Source organism: Trematomus bernacchii, unplaced genomic scaffold, assembly GCF_902827165.1.
Source record: "Trematomus bernacchii unplaced genomic scaffold, fTreBer1.1, whole genome shotgun sequence".
NCBI lineage: Eukaryota > Metazoa > Chordata > Actinopteri > Perciformes > Nototheniidae > Trematomus > Trematomus bernacchii.
This window is the reverse complement of record NW_022987685.1, coordinates 2,812,874-2,834,686: the sequence shown is the minus strand read 5'-3', so window position 1 is coordinate 2,834,686 and position 21,813 is coordinate 2,812,874. Positions and strand designations below refer to the sequence as shown.

Here is a 21,813-nt window from a genome sequence, read left to right as displayed (position 1 = left end):
GAGATCGATACCATGCACTTGTCAGGAAAATGTAAGGTCAGAAAAGTGATATTTATGGTAATTTCTTATAGTCTTTGATAGAATCTGACTTTTTTGCAACCGGGGAAAATGCAGGTTTTAAATCACTTTTAAACCCGGAAGTTGCAGCCTATCAAAACAAAGCTAAAAGACACTAAATGAGAGCAACTGCAGTCATTGGATAATTTACTCTGGGTTTGACATAATGACTGAGCCCTTTCATCCTGATGACCAATGAATGATAACACACACCTTCCAATCTTATTTTTACACATTTATTTTGATACCCAACTGATTATATTTACAGTATACTTTGAGTAACATTCAATATGCTTAAAACAAAATCATACAAAATAACCCGCATGTTATAAAGCTTGCATATTCCAGTATGCTTTTTTAAAATTACAATACCATTCTCTTAATGAGAAGAAGCACTTGTAGACTTCTGAGTTTGTTAGGTTCATTTCAAAATAATTGAGCAAACACCCTTTTTTGAATGTCATGCGCTTGCAAGTTGCAGTAATGTTTTTTTATTAGTTTTTTTAAAAGTAAGTGCAAAGTTCTGTTCAGTTTTTGTGTGACAAACAGGTAGTGGCATTGCAGTCCATGTTGTATGTACATTTTGTAGCTTGTAAATTAACATTCAGTATTAGTAAGAAGAGAATGACAGACGGAAAAAGCCTCTCAACTAGAGTGAACATATTTACATTAACACATTGTTTCCTTCATTTGTAGACAAACAAATTATGTCTTTTTATTTTGTTCATAAATGTGAGTTATCACTTCTTCAGTGAGGAGCTTTTTAAAGTTTTAGTTGAAAAAGAAAAAGTTAAATGATGTCAGTAGTACAACAACTCGGGTTGCTTTTTTAATTTGTATGTAGGTTTGTTCCCTGAAACACTTCTATCAGTTTCTACTATAGTTCGTCTGGTCTAAAAGTTGATTCCATTCACATGTTAGTCTAAAAAGGCATTAGCTATATCCAGTCCTGAATATTTCTCCACCTCACAAACCACTGGTACCTTATTTACTGTAAGCGATATAATCTATAGCACCTACAGTAACATTCGTCTCGTAACAACTACACTCTAAGGGCTGGGGTCTCACCTAGGATAATTAAAGGTTTGTGCTTTCAAGACATTCCCTGTTTGGAAAAAGCAAAGGGGTGTGATACTTCATCACGGCCAGAGGGAGGCACTGTGGGCCAATCAGGACACAGAACCCCAGAGCTGATAAGGCAACAATCACCACATGAGGGCATGAGGTAAGTGGCACACGAGGAGCAACCACACCTGTTACATGCCCTTAATGAGAACATAAGAAAATAATATGATACTTCTCTTAGGTCTTGTTGTATATTAGTTAGGGTATAAAACCATTAGGATAGGGGATATTAAACTGAAAATAGATCCAAATGATATGAAAGTATTCCACCTTCAGGAATGTGAGCTGGATTTTTAGGAGAATACCAGCCTCCTTTTACGCTTGTCCACCCTCTTGACTCCCGCTCTCAGTCTCTGAAGTCTGAAAGACCATGGAAACAGATATTTGGACAAGGCCATCAAGCTTGAAAACTATAAGAATTCTAAACACATCTTTACCCAGCTTTTACTTGGGACGGAAACGAATGAAGGGATTGAAATTGAAAAAGTGTGTTTTAGTCCTTTTTTCCCCCCTCCACCAATCTTTCGGGGGCCATGACAAGGCCCCTCACAAGCTCAAGTCAATCATGATGTGTTCAAAGATCTGCGTGTTTCCCTTGAAGCTGGAGGTGAAGATGAAGTCCCTGCGGTCGGTGGAAACCACAGTGAAGGAGCGCGGTGCCTGGATGTACACGTCCTTGAAGCGGTCAAATAGTTTGTTCTCATCATCCCACTTGTAGATCTGCGAGAAGGTGTAATCGCTTCCCAGAGCCATGTAGTAACGCTCTTTGAAAAAAAAAGGCTGGAGAATCATGGAGCCTCGTGAGGGCAAGGCCTGGATCTCTGTAAACTGTTTGGTACCCCAACGAAGGATTTTGGAGTCACCAATATAGCGCGTCATAGCCAGGTAGAGTTCCTCCTTGATCCGGAAGTGCTTCACAGCTACAACGTCCTCCATGTGAGGGATCTCTCCCTGCAGGACAAACTTCTGGTTGCTCCGGCTCCACTGGTAGATCACAGGCACCTGCGAGCGGCTCGCCAAGATAAGGTGCGCCTTCCCATCCAAGTCCAGGAACTCTGCGTCTGTGTCGCGGTACCACTCGTGCAGCGACTGGTAGGAATAAAAGCCCTTATCGTTCCACTTGTAGAGGGTGGACAGGCCTGCTTTTGAACTGTCAGCAATCACAAAGAACCAGTCAGAGCCCACCTGGAACGCCTCAATGTCATTGGGCTTGGAGATCTTGGACACCTCGATGTCCTGAAACCTGCTGAAGCTGCTTTGGTCCTCATCAAACTTGTAGATGTGGGAGCCACCAAACAGCTGAGCCACGATGACAAACACCTGGTCCTGGATGACCACTGACTTGCACCCCACAATGGACTGACCTGAAAGGCGGAGAAATAAAAATAAATGGGCCAATACCAAATTGTAAAAGGTTGTTATTGAAAAACACTTTCAAACTTCCCCAGCTCACTACTGGCTGGACAGGTTTTCTGAAATGCTGCGTTTAAATATGCAAATTAGCCATTATTTTGTATCAAATATGTGCTAATTTAATTTGAATACATTACTAGTACAGAAACTTGAATACAGTATAATGCCAGGTGGAAAATTCTCTATTTGTAAATTCAAACCTATCAGAGTTAAAGGTTTGTACAGAGGGATTTTAGGATATTTATTTGCATCATTCCATAGATCAGTAAAAACTGTAAACAATGGGAATGCTACTGAATCTACAAACACAAAAACGCAGTAAGAAAAACTCTTAAATGTGTATTTTTCCTTCTCAAAATTCAGAAAGAAGACAAAATGGCCGACATTTTATGAAGCAAAATGGCCCAAACTCTCAAAATGTAACAACAGCATCCACAGTTAAAACATTTGCCGTACCTGTGATGTTATCATACGTCCTGAAGTTCATTTCTATGTGGTCCCACTGGAAAACCATACAGCTCTCTGCGCTGGGAGCAGCTATCGTCACATAGACGTCGTTCTTATAGCTGAATGTGTCCACAGACAGAGACTCAGATGCCAGGGACTGATGGAGGACGAAATCTGCAGAAAAGGCACATTCTGAATTTAGAAACCCCACACTTTTGCCTCCTCTTTACACTTGTTGGGATGACCTGGTCGAGTGGCCTGATGCCACTTAGAACAGAGACAAGGCCATCTGGCTCAGGTGTTTCTCACCTGTTGAGACGCACTCGTTGTGCAGGCTGGTCATATCATTGAGGCGCTTGTCCTTCATGTCCTCTGGTCCAGCACACACGACATCCGAAACCGTGGCGTTGGTGTTCTTCAGCCACGTCATCAGCCACTTCGCTCGGCAGTCACACTCGAAAGCATTGCCTCGCAGGTCCCTGCAGAAGAGAGGTCCTCAGTTTCATTGCAGATGAACAAAGTAGCTAAAACATACATTAGAAGAAATGCATGGGACCCGGGATTCATTTTTGATACGGATTATGAAACTCACAGCTCTATCAGTGAGTCCAAGTCGTTGAAAACGTCCCGAGGTAATGCTTTAATGTTGTTGTTTGCCAAAGACCTGGAAAATACAGGCATTGATCAATACAGAAAATGGCACATATTAAGAAAATCATAACTCCAATGACAGAAAATGGAAAAACATGCATCATATTTATAGACTTAAGGTACAAGTAACACTTTAATGACTGGAAACACTGAAGAAAAAACTAATATTCTTGATATATACTCAATATTAATGTTCAACGCTGTTACCCTTATTCTGAATAAAATGTGAATTATTAAGCATCACCTACAATGGTTCACAATGGCTTCATATTAAAAAATGACTTTAGCGAATAAATATTACAGATGAGATGTCTTAACAATGTATGGGAATGATTGTAAAGGTTAGAACATACAAGTGTGTCAAGTCCCTGAGTCCTCTGAAGGAATATTTGGATGCAGTCTCCATCTTATTACTCTCAATGAACCTGAGGACAACAACAACACATGTTAGTAATAAGCTTATGGTATGGTAACACACTCAGCACATGTCTCTGTGAATGGATGTATGAAATATGACACTGGTTCTGGTAAAATGTGTACAGTTTTTTTTTTGACATTTATTATATAAAAACATTACAACAACAGCTGTGCACGTACATAACAACCCAAACAAAATAAACAATGCAATACAGCTATAGATACAAATACAGAGATAATATAAAATAAAAAATAAATAAAAATGCAGTCGGGAGTCACATTCTCATTTGACCATTTGTCAGAACAGTTCCTCTTATTCAATCAGTCAGTATTCCTTGTCGCTGGTTTGAATCTTAAACTTTGACAATTTCTCCCATTTCTCTTCATATTGTGTTTCTTGCCGTCTCAGTCGATATGTCATTTTTTCCATTATATGAATCTCCTCCACGATCCCCATCCACTGTTCCATAGTAGGAGGCTCCACCCTGCACCATTTCCTAGTTATGGCTTTCTTGCCAGCTATCAACAGTATTTTTACAAGATATCTATAGTGAACATTTTCCTCTGTAAAATTGCCCAGATAGAGTACCATGTAGTCCATAGGAACATCATAACTCAGTATCTTTTGCAAAACCTTGTGTATCGATTCCCAGAACTTAAGCATTTCCAAAATATGTGTGCATGGTTGGCCTCTGATTCTCCACATTCTCTCCAGCACAGAGGATTTGTATTTAAGTATTTACTCTGAATCTTAGGTGTGATAAAAAATCTGATCAAATGTTTCCATGAGTATCCCCTCCATATCCGTGAATTGGTGGATGATTGATGTATCTTCCACATGTTTTGCCAATCATCATCTGAAATGGTTGTGTTCAATTCTGTTTCCCATTTCTCTTTTATATATTTAGTTGAATGTTTATTTCAGGACAATACTTTGTATAGAGCAGTTATGATTCTAATTTTGGTTTCTTTGTATGAATTAGTTATGATTTGAATCACACCATTCACTTCTTTTAATTAGCTTTTTTTAGTAGTCCCTTATTTGTAAGCACCTGTAGAAGTCATGTTTATCCAGATCATATTTATCCTTCAAATTCTGGAAACTCTCCAGCTCCCCATCCTTCTCTAAAGTGCACCATGCTGTAATCCCCTTGGTTACCCATAGTTTGAATCCCTTATCGTATCCAGCCGGTTTAAAACTACTATCAAATGCTACCCATTTTAGTAAATGTATATCTTTCCCTATCCCGTGCTTTTTAACTATTTGAAACCATAATTTCAGAGTGAAGGATGTAATTAAATCTAGTTGGTTCTGTATTATCTTGTATATTTCTTTATCGCCAATAATATTCTGGATCGGATATTCAACACATTTCTTTTCTATTTCCTTCCACTTTGATGTGTAATCTGGTTTGCACCAGCATACAACATATCTTAATTGGGCAGCATTATAGTATTCCTTTAGTTTTGGAAGGTCCATGCCCGCTTTGTTTTTAGGTAACTGGAGAGTTTCATACTTTACTCTGGGTTTTTTGCCCCCCCCCCCCCCCAAATAAACCTTGATATTTGCCTGTCCCATGTTGCAAATTGAGTTTGGGGAACCTCCACTGGCAGGGATTGGAACAGGTTGAGAAGTCGTGGCAGAAGATTCATTTTCACCGTCTCAATTCTTGAGGTAAAGTCTAGTGGTAGAGTAGACCATCTCTCGATATCTTTTTGTATCTCTTGATTTATCTTATTGTAGTTTGCTTTGTATATTTTATTGAATCCCCTAGTAATGATGACACCCAAATACTTTATTTGCTTAAAATTCCAATTAAGATTAAATGTGTCCCCAATCATTGTTGATGGTGTAGTAGTTGGTCAATTTTGTCTGTCAAGCTTCCATTCATTTTGATTCTAGCCGTTGGTTTTTGATATAATGTTCTTATGCATTATTCTTATTAAATCCAAATCGTTCCAATACTTGATACAAAAATTCCCAATTTACCCGGTCAAATGCTTTTTCTGCATCAATGTTTACTAGTATAGTACTTTGTTTAGTATGTTGTGCATGGTCCACTATATGTAGAGTCCTTCTAATATTATCTTGTGTTTGACGTTGGCTTAGGAATCCTGTCTGGTCTTCTTCTATAATTTCTGATATAAAAGTGTTCAGTCGCTTAGAAATAATTTTTGTGTATATTTTATAGTCCACGTTCAATATTGAGATGGGTCTATAGTTTCCACAGTGTTCTTTATCCCTCCCTGGTTTAGGTATGACTGAAATGATTGCCTCAGTCCATGATGGTGGCATCTTGTTATTATGGATTGTCCAATTAAAAGAGGATAGTAGAAGCGGTGCCAGCTCTTCTCTAAACATCTTGTACCACTCCGCAGGGTATCCATCACTACCTGGAGATTTATTATTTTTTAATGCACTTATTGCGCTATTCACCTCCTCTATTGTGATGTCCGCTGTAAGAACATCGTTTTGTATGTTGCCAATTGACGGTAAGTCTAGTGAGTTTGAAAAAAGCCCTAATTTCCTCTTTATCTGCAGATGTCGGTTGTGTATATAATTGCCTGTAGTAATCCTGAAAGATTCTTTCTATATTCTCCGGTGTATACGTCAGCACGTTTGTATCTGGTTCCCTAATTTTATTAATAGTGTTAATTACTTGTTTTCGTAAACGTTTTGCTAATAGTTTAGTGGCTCTGGGTCCAGTTTCATAATAGTTTTGTTTCACAAACATGTTCCTCTTTTCAATTTCATCAAGTAGTAAATCATTTATCTTTGTTCTCAAATGTTTGATTTCTTAGTCTGTTTCTTTTGTATTCTGAAATTCCCTTTCCAATTCTCTTAACCTTTTTGAATATTTTCTATATGCCTCTAATTTAATATTTTTTGCATTTGCAGTTTCAGCTATCAATTTCCCTCTGATGACCGCTTTCATGGCATCCCATAGGAGTGTAGGGTCTACTGTTCCATTGTCATTCTCCTCTATGTAGTTTTTAATTTCTGCTTTTATTCTCTCCTCTCTTTGTTCACTATGTAATACTCCAGCGTTGAGTCTCCAGACAGTGTGTCATGTCCTGTTATTTAAACATATTTTTAAGAAGACTGGATTGTGGTCCGACACATCTGCCCCTCCTATCCTACATTCCTTTACCCTGTGAATATCATTTACATTAATGAGAAAATAGTCTATCCTTGAGTGGACCTTATGGGCGGCCGAGAAATGTGTAAAGTCTTTTTCCAAAGGATGTAGGGTTCTCCATACATCTATCATCCCGATTTCTTTGAGTGATATATTTACGAATTTTGATAATTGCTGTTTGGATCTTTTGTGACTAGTTGTATCCTTACTATGGTTCATAACAACATTCAAATCTCCACCGCAAATTAAGATTCCCTTTGTTTCTACAGCAATTACATCGAACAGAGAAAAAGTTTTTATGGCTTTCTGGTGGTGCATATATATTTATCAGTGTTATTGGTTCATTTTCTAATCTTCCTTTAACTATGATATACCTTCCTTCTTTGTCTTTGATTTCATATTCAAATTGGGTTTGATTGGATATTAATATTGCAACTCCTCTTCTCCTCCCCTCCTTATATGAACTATAGTATACATTTATGAAACCATACCTTCTCAGTTTCTCATGTTCTAATTTGGATAAATGGGTCTCCTCAAGGAATATGATTTGTACATCTTCCTTTTTCAATTTTCTTATAACCCTCTCTCTTTTCTTTGGTGTGCTTAGACCATTTACATTCAGCGACACTATATTGGTACTGTTAGACATCCTTACGTTTTACTGCTTCCTCAATATGTGCTCCCAAAACCACTCTGCAATATGTAAACATGTACATTATGAACAAAACACAAACCACAAATAAAAAGGGCTTCCAAATATGTGGGAATCTTCCATCACGGTGCGTGGGGAAAGTCCTCCTCCTCAAAGAGGGCCCCTCATTGGACCTCAAACTAGACCCAAAAAAGGGGGGTCCATAAAGTCCAATCATGTCCAACATAACTAACTCAACATCTCTAGGCCGTCTCATATTGTATTCACTTAAATAAGCCTTGAGTGGCTTTTACAGTTTAACTTTATAGCCATACCTGCTTTTGTATTCAGATGTCTAACCTCTGTCCTTTAGTAAAGAGTCCTAAGCTCTCAGCTGGTAGGCGTGTAGCTTTTAAATATGTACAGTTTTAAACAAAATATATGATATTTGCTGAAAATATGTCTACAAAAATGGGTTGTGGGCAAATAAGTGAAGATTATTCTTAAGAACAAATGAAACCACTAGAGGGCTGGAGTTCTTCCTCCTCTCAAGAGCTGTCTGTTGGAGGGGGGGAAAGGAGGAATAAAGCTTGCAGTGCCACCGTTTAAGAATACACATTCTCGTGAAGTCAAATGAATCGTCAGAGTCAGAGGCCCTCCATCTGTACCTTGTACTTCATGATGTTGGATTTCAGCAGGTTCACCTCCTCTTGCAGTTGGCTCAACCGCTCCTGTAAATACCTGCATCAGCAACGAATAATTTGTGATGAAAATGTGGCTAAAAACTGAATAAAAAGTCAATATATGACAATTCTCTCACAATAGACCAGAGGAAACTCACCGTTAGCTTAATTAAAATTACAAATGTCTCTGAAACATTTGAAATAATAAAAAAAAACACGTTTAAAGATGTGGTTATATCTTTAACTTCACTTTTCAGCTTTTACAATATATTGTGTTCTCTTTATAAAGAGATATTCTTCTCTTTATTTCCAAAACAGAATAATTCTGATGTGTTTACACCCAGTAAAGCAAAAGAAAGAGGGTAAATATGGAGACATGTCTACACAGGAAGCAGTTACTTAGAGTGAAAGCAAGTGTCTGGGAATCTGCAGCTTGTAGAAAACACATGGCCTCTCTAGAACTGGAGATATGGGAAAGTAGTTCCCAAAGATCTTTTGTCCCACTCACCTGTTCTCCATGCAGAGGGCATCCACATCAATGATGCGTGCCTCACGGTTGCCCAGGACGTGGTTGAGCTCCACGTTGAGGCGGTAGGTCTTCTCCCTGAACACGCCGCGCTCCACCTTCACGTCCTGCAGCTCGTCGGTCAGAGCCTTCATGTTGTGCTCCATCTCCTCCATCTAGAAAAAGACAACCAGAAAGACGTTAGAGTTTGCTGAGCGGGCATAGGAAGTTGTTCGCAGTGTAGGAGCTCCCACCTGTAAAACCTTGGATACTGTATTCAGCTGAGTGAGAGGCTCTACAGGAGCACATACAGGTGAATTGCTTTTAAGAACACCTCAAAAGCAGGTTTTAAGGAGGGAACAGAATATTTTCATCAACCTAATGAAATCCAATTCAACACCACCAAATGATAAGCCTCCTACTACTACACTGTGTGGATGTATCGTAAGGGAGTGATGGTAGTAATGGGGTGAGAGTCAGGCATGTACAACAGCTTATTATGTTAATTGTTGGCAAAAAAAAATTCAAACGATTACGGACGGAGCCTTGATAGCAGGGGCAGTTCTAAGGGGGGCCAACAGGGGCCAGTGCCCCCGTAACACTGACCAGGGACCCCCCTGTGGCCCCCCTCCAAAGAAAAGGTAACAATATCAAGATTTATTGGAACTAAATCAAATCAGAGACCTGGATGTCCAGTGGAGATTAAACTGTTCATTACCTTCTATAAAAGCAAATACTGTTTATGTGTTTTAATTCAATTGTCACTTAAAGTTACTAAAACAAATACTCTAAATAAATAAAAAACTACTGAAACAAAGGACTGTAACTTAAATGTACTAAAACAAATACCTTTTCAAAAACAAATACCAATTACTGTATTTTATGTTTATTTTACACAATTACTTTATACTGTCTTTAAACTTGGTTTAGAACCGCCACTACTTGATAGGGGTGAATATTCCTAGAAAACTCCATTATTAAAGTAATATTTATTACTAGAGTCTTGATGCGAGACCATCTAAAATAAGAAGCTTTTCTGGGTTCAGTATGTCGATTTTTTGTGTAGAAAGTAAGAACATTCATCAACCTGGAGCCCTGCTCTCTCCAGCTGGGGAACAAGGTCCTCACGTTCATGGGGGGGGGAAATGCCGCGGCCCCACCTCCTCATCGCCGAGCCTCTGTCGAGTTATGGTCAGCCTTAGCAGCTGTGGAAAAACAAGTTAAATTCACTGCTTCCCTCAAACACATCTACTCATGCACTGGATGTGTCTGTGTTTGGGCGGGGGGGGGGGGGGGTCACATGTACTGCAGGTCACCTCACCTTGTTGTCCCCCTGGGCCTCCGTCAGCCTCTGCGCCAGCTCCTTCACCTCCTCCGTCAGCTTTTTGTCTCGTTCCCTGGAGTCTCTCAGCAGCTGAGCCAGGTTCACCTGAGGAGAAGGTGGAGGAGAATCGTGAAAACAGCTGGTGATTGGCCACGTGGATCGTCATGGAGATTAGGGCTGCATGATTTGGAAATATTACTAATTGCGATTATTTGGCTGATATTGCAATAACAATATAATTCATGATATGAGAGGGTTTGATCATTATTCTCATTGAAAAATATATTTAAAATGGTAATCGTGTTCATTTTGTATTACATTGTATTAACTATTCTATACTTCATTTAGAATTATATTAAAAGAAGAGGTGTCTTGCTTTTCCGGTTATTACCCGTCCCCTTGTGTGTTATGAAGGTTTTTATGCATGTAAATGGTCTGCAGAGTCAAAAACCCTCAAAGTACACCCTGTAGGGAGTAAAACTCTAACACAGAAAAGACCTCCCCAAAACGCCTCGTTGGAGATTTCTCATGTTCTTCCTGGACATTGTGACGTGTGAACACCCAGTAGCCACACCCAGAGCTATACGGTCATGCGGTACCCGGAACGAAATGGACCAATCCGTGGAGCCGTTACGTTACATCACGTCCGCGGAGCCGTTACGTTAAGCCCCCGCTGATTGGTCCAAATTGACCAATCCACGGACTTCCACACACACACACACACTCTCTGCTGATTTCTCCTCCCTGGCTGCAGGCTGATAACAGACAGTTGGGATCGCGGCGAATTTCTCTCTGCAGACCCATTTTCACAGCGTTTATCAACCTTTTTCTTACTCAATATCAAGCCACACTTATTGTTTTTACTTCGGCTGTGAGTTTGTGTGTGCTCAGGATGAGTTTGGCTGTGTTTCGCTATGTATGCTAAACAAGGAAACAACACCTCCACGGAGCTCTGCGCGATTCACAACGTCCCGACCAATCAGAGCACACTGTGCTCACAGGGAGGGTGGGGGCTGGAGCTATTGGAGCTACAACGAGCCGTTAAAGGCAGAGAGTGAAATTCAGTGAATACATGTAGTTTACAGAGATGCTGTATGAGAAACCAATGTGAGTTTGGAAAAATGCACAGTATAAATCTATTTTAGTATACCTCAACAATGGAATTATGATCAGTGGAAATGGCCATGACACCTCTCCTTTAACACTTATTTTGCGGCTGATTTCTAACCTATATTACACTTGTAGCTGACTAAACTCTGATTATACAATAATAAATAACTGTTAAACAAGATGTCTAGATATTGGCCACATCACATCTAGAAAGTAAATTCTGTAAACAAGTGAAGATTAAGAAAACAAACAAAATAAGACAATATAACTCTTAATAATCACATTTCCAGTGTCAACCACAAGTAGAATATTTATTTCTTTACTGTATATTTTAAATATATATACATATTAAAATAAGTATTATAATAACATTCATAAAATAAATCTAGATTATTAAAAAAGTATTATTTATTGTATTATTTTTCCCAAACATTTTCCTATGTTTGAAACCTTTGAGAGACTGAATCATAAAAGAGAACTAATGCTGCGTTCACACCGGACGCGATGCGACTATTCGCTTCGCTCTAATCGCTCCTATCGCATCGCTCTAAACGCTGGAGGTTCACCGCGGCTGCCAGCTGTGTTTACTCGCATCATTCAAACAAGACGCGCTGGCTCGGGAGCTACAACTACAACAAATGAACATATTTTACCGTGATTAAATTGTAATACACGTTTCTAAATGATGCCGAAGTAACAACATACTGATACCGGTTAGTAACAACCATGAATTAATGCTTTGACAAGTCTGCAGACAAGACGGCAGGCAAAACACCTTTTAAAATGCTTGTTTTCTGAATGAAGATCGGGTCGACCAGGCTAAGCTAACGTTGTATATGCTCATTCCACACTCATAACAACGGCCTACAGACATAAATAAGCAGCGACTGTATTCACCATGACACAGACAGTCTGTGGTTTGTACTTGTTTAACTTTTGTCCAGTTTCTGAACGGATATGAGGAGCTGTGAGCTCTGTGTGCTAACTGCTAACAGCTAACGGCTGATGTTGTGTGGTTGAACGTCAGTGACGGCGGCTGAGATCCTCACCGCTGATTGGCTTCCGCGAGAACGCGTCACGTGAATTTGACGCTCGAGTTGAAAAAATTGAACTCTCGCGTTTAACGCGGCACCGTTCAATCGCCTCAATCGTGTGATTCGCGCTGCGTCCACCGCTTCATGCGCGCCGTCGGAGCGAATTCGCGTCTGTCCACGTCTCTGCATTGACTTTACATGTAATCGCGCCGCCCCCAAACGTCGCATCGCGTCCGGTGTGAACACAGCATTAGAACATATAAAGTCAGTGGATATTATTTTGACACTGAAAATGTACAATCTTAGCAAAACTTTAACAAAAATACAGTACTCATATAGCAGATATATAAGATATGCTTTAGTAAGAAATACTTTTGGCATCAGTGGCATACATGGAGTCCTTGATTTTAACCACAACTTACTTGATTGCATTTTTCTGGTGGCAAGAGGGGTCACCGTCCTAAAATATGAAAAGAGTTTAGTATTTAAACTGGAAGTCCACATGGAGAGTGCACGGGGACAGGGGAAAATGACGTGTGTGTAGAGAAAATACTGAGGACAGATCAACATGAGCACTCACGATGAGCTCCCTGTACTTCTTCTTCAGTCCCTGGTGGCGCTCCCTCAGCTGGTTGGCCATCAGCTGGTACTGATCCCTCTCCTGCTGACAGGTGTCCAGCTCCTTAGACAGGATGAGCAGAGCCTCCTTCTTACTCTCCAGCTTCCGCTTACACACCAGGAACTACAAACACCGCACACACACCATCACAGAGCACAGGTTAGGGACTGTGACTCTCCAGATCATTGGTTTGATCACAGCTTTCGGGGCATTCTTGTGGCCGCTTTGCCCTTTAATTGCTGACACTGACACTTTTCGTGTTAATTCCAGGGGCCAAAGAGTACAACTGTATATAACATTTTCACATCAACTGTATCATCCAGCTTCGTTAGAAACACTTAACTGTGCAAATAATACCAACCCCAACCAGTGCCCTACAGGTGGAAAAACACACACTGAAGCCAAGTGCCTTACATGTAGATAACACACAGCAGAGGGAACAGAGCGAAGCTTCATATCCATCAGTACAGCTCATAACCAAATTAAATAGCAGCTTGTAGTAGTGTCTGCAGCTCAGCCATGATAACCACTCTTTCACAGATACAACTAATGCAATTTAAATGAGGCAGTTATTTTTGCCACTTAATGGATGGTTTGTTTGGTCAGAAAAACCTCAGAAAATAGTGACAAATTGTCAATTCTAAGTATTAAAATAAAAATGAAACTATCTAACATTAATAAAGTCAAAGCAGACATTTTTCTTAAGTACATTTTCTTTATTATAGGATAGTGCTAATACGAATACTTCAACAGCAATGTGTTGTATTTTAGAAGTGCATTAAAGGCAGCAAAAAACTAAGTAAACTTTAATCTCTGTTTATTTATCACAACTTTAATATACTGTAGTTATCACCATATTTAAAACATTTTAAACATTAGCCTAATATAAATGTCTATTTAATATATCCCCCTTTAGTCGAATAGTTCTAAATAGCATTAAAGATTAATTCGAGCAATGTAGAGATGCAGCAGCCCTACAGGTGTGTTGCATCAGGTCGCGTTAAGGATGTGGGCATGTGGCACTGCATTTCCAACCCGGAGGCCTGACAAAATAACATGGTCACCTCTTAAATCAACCAGTAGACAGCATATCATACAAAAAACGAATAAAAAGTGGGTTTATTTGTGATGTTGCACAGCTCCTCGGTCTATTCAAACAGTAAAGCTGTTCCATATGGACACCGGAGCTTCGGTAAAAGTAGTCCGCCTCTGCACAGCTGTTCCCGGTCTCACTCACCTCGCTCACCAGCCCCTGCCAGTCATTCTCGCTCCTCTTGGAAGACTGCATTATTATCCGGAATATTTTGCAAAACAATGTCAGGATACAGGCTGCCTGTCCGCCTCAGTCCGAGCCGCCACTCCCCCGTTTGTTTATCCGGATGCGGTGTCACTGTATTTGGCTCCGCTGTCAATTCGCGCGGAATGAGATGTGGGGAAAAAATATACGACTTCCGGTACAGTGATGAAAATAAAAGTATTGTCAAAAAAATATGCGTTTTGAGCAATAATTCTGATATGAATTCAACACTTTTCCATATGTGACACTATAAAATAAATGTTTCTGTAAAATAGTTAAACTGAAGCGCTCTTTTTAGAGGAATACAATGTAAATTGAAGGTTTCCTTCACAATAAAAGCACGAAGGCATCATATGGTGGAATAACAGTAAATCAGACAGTTAAATGAAATACTAGATGGAATACAAACTATTAAATAAATACAACTATTGAGATAATATGCTTTTTAAATCCTTTGACATTAATGAACTGAGCCTCCTTTAATATTCAAAGCACTTTGTATTATAGAACAAATATGTTTAAGAGCATTAAGAGGGGAGAGATAATCCCTGACTGATATACATAGCCTACCATTACCATAGAACATAATCACAAACATGATAAAACAACAATCAGATTTTTAACTCATTTATTTAGATACTCAAGTTTGCATGTACAGTTTAGGAGAAGAAGAAAGGATTCCTTGATCCCACCTCTGTGACAACTGTGGGATGATCAATTACATTCTGCATTTCACCAATACTAGTATTAAGAGCAGTGGGCTGCCATATGTACGGCACCCGGGGAGCAGTGTGGGGAACAATGCCTTGCTCAGGGACACCTTGGTAGCACTTGGTCTTTCAGGGACTTGAACTGGTGACCTTCCGGTTCCCAAGCCACGTCCCTAGGGCCATCTGTTATTTTTCACACATCAATTGTAGACAAAAGATTCAACACCACATAAATTACTTTGCTTAAATAATAATAATGATAATTCATTAAAAAAAAATATTAGAGCACTTTTCCATGTGCTCAAAGCGTTTTACGTTACATATTACACATATTAGACATGTAACAGTTATGAATTAAGGCTCGAATCTCATCAGAGTAGTCTTGACACACAAAAGGAGCAATCGTCTTGCAAACCTCCTCAATAAAGTTGGGATCCCAGTCTGTGGTGCCTTTTGTTGTCCGTGTTATCATAACTAATTCTTCCAGAATGCCTTTATAGTCAGTTTGCTCATGTGAACAAAGCTGTCCCAGTAGTAGGGTGATTTTAGCAGAAGCTTGCTCCATTTGTAACTGTGGGATGATATTCACTTCTTTGCTTCACAGTTTCTGTGGGAATAAGAAAACATGATGTTACCAGGAAAGATATGTTGCCATAAAAAACTTCAGTTATAGAGCACTTACAAAAACTGTTCTGTCACTATGGCAACTATTGATGAGTTTGAAGCATTTTTTGGTATCAAATTGTGAAACATGGAATCCCATCCAATGTAATGTTACACTTGGTCCTTATTAAGCATATTTTATGTTCTTTAAATATATTAAACACTGGACACACCAAAAGCAAATAACACTGTTGTAGCAACCTGTCAATCACAAGTTTGCTCCGACCATAAGCATACGCTGCTTGATCGTCTATTTTACTCAAAAAGAGAACATCATTTTTGAAATTCACATCATGCTGTATTAAAGGACACTTGGAACTAGAGATCGATACCATGCACTTGTAGACTTCTGAGTTTGTTAGGATCATTTAAAAATAATTTAGCAAACACCCTTTTTTTAATGTATATTTTAAGTTGCAAGGTGCAGTAATGTTTTTGTATTTGTTTTTTTTAAAGTAAGTGCAAAGTTCTGTTCAGTTTTTGTGTGACAAACAGGTAGTGGCATTGCAGTCCATGTTGTATGCACATTTTGTAGCTTGTAAGTTAACATTCAGTATTAGTAAGAAGAGAATGACAGACGGAAAAAGCCTCTCAACGAGAGTGAACATATTTACATAAACACATAGTTTCCTTCATTTGTAGACAAACAAATGATGTATTTTTATTTTGTTCATACATTTGAGCTATCACTTCTTCAGTGAGGAGCCTTTTAAAGTTTTAGTTGAAAAATAAAAAGTTAAATGATTCTATTAGTACAACAGTGTATGTATGTTTGTTTCCCTGACATCACTGAAACACTTAAAGAGCTTCTATCAGTGTCAATGTATGTGTAGTTCAGAGTTCATTATATCAACTCCCTCACTTTCTGCTCCCCCAACATATTATAGCAATACCATGGTAATACAAAATTATAAAATATTCTAAAATGTAAATGTGATTTTTTTTAAACTATAGTGGAAAGAAAAATGTCAACAGTAAAATCTTTAAAATAAGGAACTTCGTCAGTCTCAGGTACTTTACTGGTAATATTGATGCATCAAAATAGTTATTAATTTGAGATGCAGCTAATTCAGTGGTTTAACTTTTTCAATTTCCTGATGTTTGTATTCATCATATCCCTTGTGTATAATAAGTGGTAAAAGAAATAGACTGAAGCCATGAAACAATTATGTTGCAAATACAGGTAGCATAGTTCATCATAATAATGTTTTTAAAAAGTGATTTTCTTTTTTTTAAATGTAGGAAAAAGGTCCCTAAAATTGAACTACAGTACACTTACTGTCAGCCTTTGGAAATAGTTCCTATGTACAATGCACACGCAAAGCCTTACAGGCGTATTCAGAATTGCTTGTGCTTTTATTCTCTGACTGCTTACAAGACTCAAGTACTTCTTCACTTCAAGTCGCTGGGTTGAGACTCTTGTACGGGGACAGACAGAGGCTCCTCAGGGCTTGTGGATGTAAAGCTGGTGCTGATGTCTTCTCTAAGGAACATTTCCTTCAACGGGGTCTCTGAATTCCACCCTTGAGTCTTGGCAAACTTGTAAACACATGCGAAGAGATCAGGATATATCTCCATCACATCAACTTGAGCTGCTTCAACCTCACTGCAAACAAAAAAAGGAAAGATTTGACCTCTAAGTTATGAGGTGAGAAGAGGCATATTCTGTTTACATCAGTGCTTCTTGGTTGTTCTATCATAGTTGATCTACAATGCTTCACTTCTGTTAATTTGCTAGATGCCTAGAAGGGTTTTTATTATGCTGTTTACATTCGTCCAGCAAAGTGCAGGGAATGTGTGAAAGATACTTTTTGCCATACTATTTAACAAAACATTTAGCTAGCTAACTAGCTTACTTTTTCTTGAACTCCTAACGTTAGCTTTAGCCTACTGATAACACACGTTCCAATCTTATTTTTACACTTTTAGTTTGATAGCCAACTGATGATATTTACAGTATATTTTGAGTTACATTCAATATGCTTAAAACTAAATCATTGAAAAATAATCTGATTGTTATAAAGCTAGCCTCCCGTATGCCCCTTTTTTTCTAACGTTAGCTTTAGCCTACTGAAAACACATCTTGCAATCTTATTTTACACTTTTAGTTTGATACCTAACTGATTATATTTACAGTATATTTTGAGTTGAGCTAAATCATTTAACTAGCTAACTAGCTTAGATTTTCGTGAAATCCTAACGTTAGCTTAGGTATAACGGCTTTAGACAAAATGTATGTTATCCTTGTTTGTTTGAATTATCATTTCTAATTCAGTGTGACTTTACGTACTAGTGCTCCTGGAGGTTTCGTATGCAGCGCAGTAATCCCAACGTGTTCTCAGGGTAGCATTTCTTCTTGCCATCCATCTTCTGCAGCAACTCTGGTGGAAACTGTGATCAAAACAAATGTTAGTTAGTTATAAGTGTTCTTTGTAAAAAGTGGTGGTAAGGATACATTTTTGGTTTCAAAAAGAGAATAAAACTTATGTTGCAGTCACCTTATCTTTCCACTCTTTGAAGGATCCATCACATTTCTCCAGTGAAGAAATTAATTCCTTGTCAGCATTTCGACAGTTTTCTGCCTCCTTCCTGTTTCCCATTTTTCTCAAGTATTCTATTCTCCTGAAAAATGAAAATGTTTTTTAGACTATTTTAGAAAAGATTAATACTATTTATAGAAAAGTTAAATAACAACAGCATATTAGTTGAATAATCATAACCAATTGGCTATGTTTAAAATGGTTGTACCTGTCAGGGGTCCAGAAGAAGGGGTGCCTCAAGCATTCTTCCACTTTAGGTCTGTTCTTTGGTTCTGCATCAATCATCCACTCAATGAGGTCTTTTGCCAACACGTCTTGAACATGCTCCAAAGTGTAGTTCCCTTCATCAATGTTGTTCTCACATTTATGGGGTTTGTCACCGAAAGGATGGTGCCCTCCAGAGAGGATATAATAAATCACCATCCCTGCCACCTTAAGAATTAAAAAAACATTTAATCAATCAAAACGTTAATGTCAATTAAGTTTGTGTAACAGAATAACTGACCTGTATATCACAGTTTGGCTTGTATGGTATCTTAGTGTCGTCTTCTTCTGATAAAGTCTCCTTGGCCATCCAACATCTTGTCCCTGCTCTGGAAGTGCGATAAGATGTTTGGTCTTTGGGTAACCGTCTACTGATGCCAAAATCAGCTAATCGTGCCCTCCTCTTCACATCTGCAGGAAAAATCCAGACAACAAACTCAGGAAAAAAAACGTACATGTTTCCTACTTTCTTATAGTTAGTTTCATAATTTTAGTATATTGTGGACTTATCTTACCGATCAGAACATTCTGTGGTTTGAGGTCCCGGTGGAGAATGGGAGGATCTTGACAGTGAAGCACCCTTAAACTTTCGAGAACTTGATAGACAAGTTTCTTTCTCAAGTGACTATCATCATGCGTTTTGATGTATTCTTCCAAGGTATATTCACACAGTTGAAGACCAAGATATCCAAAGTTGTCATCCTCCGATTGGTCAATGTATCTCACAATGGATGGATGGTCAAGCTCTGGAAGCCGTAGAAATCCTTCCTCATGCTTCAGCACCTGATAGTTGCATTTGTACATTTTCTTAATAGCAACTTCAGTGCCATCATCTCTCAGCCCCAAGAAGACTTGGGTACCGTCACTCCCTTTTGCTATGCAGAATTCTACTTTATTTACATATATCATGCTCCCAATTCTGCTCACTTCTTCATCAGTACTCACAAGCTTCTCTAACTTTTCTCTCCACCTCACGCTGCTTTGTTCCCATCTGCGTGGCATTGATTTAGTAGTTTGGACATGGAATGGCTTCACATTTGAAGTGGTCTCCTCAACAGGGCCTACTGTTGGATTAGATGAAGCAGTGCAAACTTCCTCATTTGATTCTTCTTGGTTTTCTGACTTTTTCTTTTTCTTTTTCTTCTTCTTTTTCTTCTTCTTTTTGGATTCAGGTAAGACTGTAGAGTCCTCAGAGTCCATGCTTGGCTTGCTGAGATGATCTTTCAGTTGCTTAAGCACTTCTTTCATTTTCTCATTTGTATCCATTTCTGCAGACATCAGTATGTCCTCAGGCACTGAAGTTATCCCCACTGATGCAAAGATGTTGGTTGCATGTTTAACTGAAAGTAAGTTTGCGAATGTGCCGTATGTGAGAAGTCTTATGTCAGAGTGGTATCGGTTCTCTACAAAAGGAGTTATTGTCTTGCATATCTTCTCAACAAAGTTCTGATCCCATCTATTTGTGCCTTTTGTCTTCTGTGTTATCACATATAGTGTGAGCAAAACATTGTGCCATATATCAGGACTCTCTTTTGAGCTAAGCTGGTTCAGTAGTTGGGGAATTATATCCAAAGCTTGCTCATTTGGTATATCTTCAAGAGTGCAAAAAACTGCATGTAAAGTGACAATTGATATTTTAACATACTCCTGGTGGGGAATGTTTGGAAAGCGACTGACGGCACCTGCAATGTACGTGTCAAGATTTCCAGTGTCCTTCAGCCATTTGATACTTAGCTGGCGGTATTTTTCTGCATGTTGCCCAGTTGCATTAAAAAGTCTTTCAATCATTGTCAGATGGGTCTGAGGATCCTCCAACAGCATGTGACTGTCAAACGTTTTGAACACTTCTTCAGGTGTTTTTTCTTGCACAGCAATTTCCATATCTAGGAAATATCTGATTTTGGAGCACAATTTATCTCCCCTCGATGCAAGGTCTTGAATCCTCTTAGATATCTTTTCATTGTGTAATTTATGTTGAGCCCCAGGCAAGGATGTTACCACTGCACCAGCTGAAAGGAGAACTCTGAAGACATCGTCCCTGTCATGGATGGCAGCAGTGTGCAGAGGGGTACACATTGGATTCGATCCATTTGGATGAGCTTTGGCTTCAAGCAGTTTCTCAACGAAAATAGCTGGTGCTTTGGATAGTGATACATAATGCAGAGGTGTAAGGCCGTTACTGGAAGCCTTGTTTGGGTCAGCACCCCGTTCCAAAAGGAATGTAAAAATATCCTCATTTTGATTTCCAACAGCAGCTATCAGAGGAGTTATATAGTCATTAACGTCTTTGCATGGGTAAAGTTCATTAATGTTGGTTTCCTTTACTAATTTCTTGAGCTTCTTGAGGTTGTTGTTAATAATACTCTTTATTATAAGATGTGTTTCATTTGGGGGATGAAACAGTTGTACCTGTGTAATGATATTCATTTCTTGGTTTCAAGGTACCTGTGACAAAAAAGAGAAAACTATGATGTTACTTTTCCAATATTTGGTGCCACTTTAAATTGTTGACAAGCAGCCAAAATCTATTACTTTTACAATGTTAGCATGTAATTATAGAATGCTTTCAAAACGATATTCCGTTTACCAAGACTACATTTAGGGAGATACAGATCCTTTAACCCGAGGGAACTCAGTCAGAAGCCGTCTATATGACTACATACAGCACTGTACAAATACAGATTACATAACACCTGAGAGGAGTGAGTGCCACACCTTGTGCCTCGCTAACCATTCTAGACTTTGAACTTCCTCCTTCAGGCTGGAAACCAGAATTCAACTTTAAATGGCCATTGCTGTGGAAATCCTTTTATAGCTTTGGGTCATAGGAACAAGGATGAAATATATAGTGTTACTAAATAAACATTCATTATAAATTACATCAAATAACCATAAGAATGGATCATGAACAGGAGAAAGGCAACACGAGTGTGCTCGTCTTAGGAGACCACACTGATTATTCTAAAGTACAATTTTAAAGCTAAAACAGTATTAGAGGATTGAAGAGAAATTAACTTACGATGTCAACGTGGGGTGTCTGCAGCAGTATGAGTTTTATCAAAACTTAACATGTTGTGCTTTTTCTTTCTTATCTGACTCTTGCACTCTTCCTCTCTGCCTCTCTCTGTCTGTAGGGACTTGCTGGGCGAGATGGGCGGGGTTTCCAACAGTCTCTACCGCTTC

General features: G+C 38.9%; 2 protein-coding genes across 6 annotated transcripts; both read right to left on the bottom strand.

The window, feature by feature from the left end:
* Window positions 1-930: 930 nt before the first annotated feature.
* Window positions 931-13,164, bottom strand: LOC117487931 (leucine-rich repeat LGI family member 2-like). Of its 3 annotated transcripts, none has more exons than XM_034136717.1 (8): window positions 13,118-13,164; window positions 12,960-12,997; window positions 9,073-9,245; window positions 4,047-4,118; window positions 3,635-3,706; window positions 3,352-3,521; window positions 3,052-3,216; window positions 931-2,546 (listed from the first exon to the last, which is right to left on the bottom strand). In XM_034136717.1, exons 3-8 carry the CDS (start codon window positions 9,243-9,245, stop codon window positions 1,729-1,731), a joined length of 1,470 nt encoding a protein of 489 aa, XP_033992608.1. In that variant the 5' UTR covers window positions 12,960-12,997; window positions 13,118-13,164; the 3' UTR covers window positions 931-1,728. The 3 variants fall into 3 exon arrangements, with proteins under 3 accessions (XP_033992608.1, XP_033992607.1, XP_033992609.1); XM_034136716.1 differs by lacking the exons at window positions 12,960-12,997; window positions 13,118-13,164 and adding exons at window positions 10,157-10,274; window positions 10,391-10,498; XM_034136718.1 differs by lacking the exons at window positions 12,960-12,997; window positions 13,118-13,164 and adding an exon at window positions 8,550-8,622 and having other exon boundaries at window positions 9,073-9,089.
* A 1,900-nt stretch (window positions 13,165-15,064) lies between these two features.
* On the bottom strand, window positions 15,065-21,813 carry LOC117487925 (U-box domain-containing protein 34-like). Of its 3 annotated transcripts, XM_034136697.1 has the most exons (8): window positions 21,650-21,813; window positions 19,146-21,075; window positions 18,872-19,041; window positions 18,575-18,798; window positions 18,325-18,448; window positions 18,117-18,217; window positions 17,202-17,432; window positions 15,065-15,770 (listed from the first exon to the last, which is right to left on the bottom strand). In XM_034136697.1, the coding sequence occupies exons 2-7, from the start codon at window positions 21,055-21,057 to the stop codon at window positions 17,219-17,221; spliced, it is 2,745 nt and encodes a 914-aa protein (XP_033992588.1). In that variant the 5' UTR covers window positions 21,058-21,075; window positions 21,650-21,813; the 3' UTR covers window positions 15,065-15,770; window positions 17,202-17,218. The 3 variants fall into 3 exon arrangements, with proteins under 3 accessions (XP_033992588.1, XP_033992587.1, XP_033992590.1); XM_034136696.1 differs by having other exon boundaries at window positions 15,065-17,432; XM_034136699.1 differs by lacking the exon at window positions 17,202-17,432.

Coding starts and splice junctions, on each gene's coding strand:
- LOC117487931 (XM_034136716.1), bottom strand. CDS start 10,237: ATGAGGAGGTGGGGCCGCGGCATTTCCCCCCCCCATGAACGTGAGGAC. Junction 3,217..3,351: donor CAACGAGTGCGTCTCAACAG/GTGAGAAACACC, acceptor CCTTTTCTGCAG/ATTTCGTCCTCCATCAGTCC. Junction 2,547..3,051: donor GACGTATGATAACATCACAG/GTACGGCAAATG, acceptor TCCGCCTTTCAG/GTCAGTCCATTGTGGGGTGC.
- LOC117487925 (XM_034136696.1), bottom strand. CDS start 21,057: ATGAATATCATTACACAGGTACAACTGTTTCATCCCCCAAATGAAACA. Junction 19,042..19,145: donor ACCACAGAATGTTCTGATCG/GTAAGATAAGTC, acceptor TTTTTCCTGCAG/ATGTGAAGAGGAGGGCACGA. Junction 18,449..18,574: donor TTCTTCTGGACCCCTGACAG/GTACAACCATTT, acceptor TTCATTTTTCAG/GAGAATAGAATACTTGAGAA.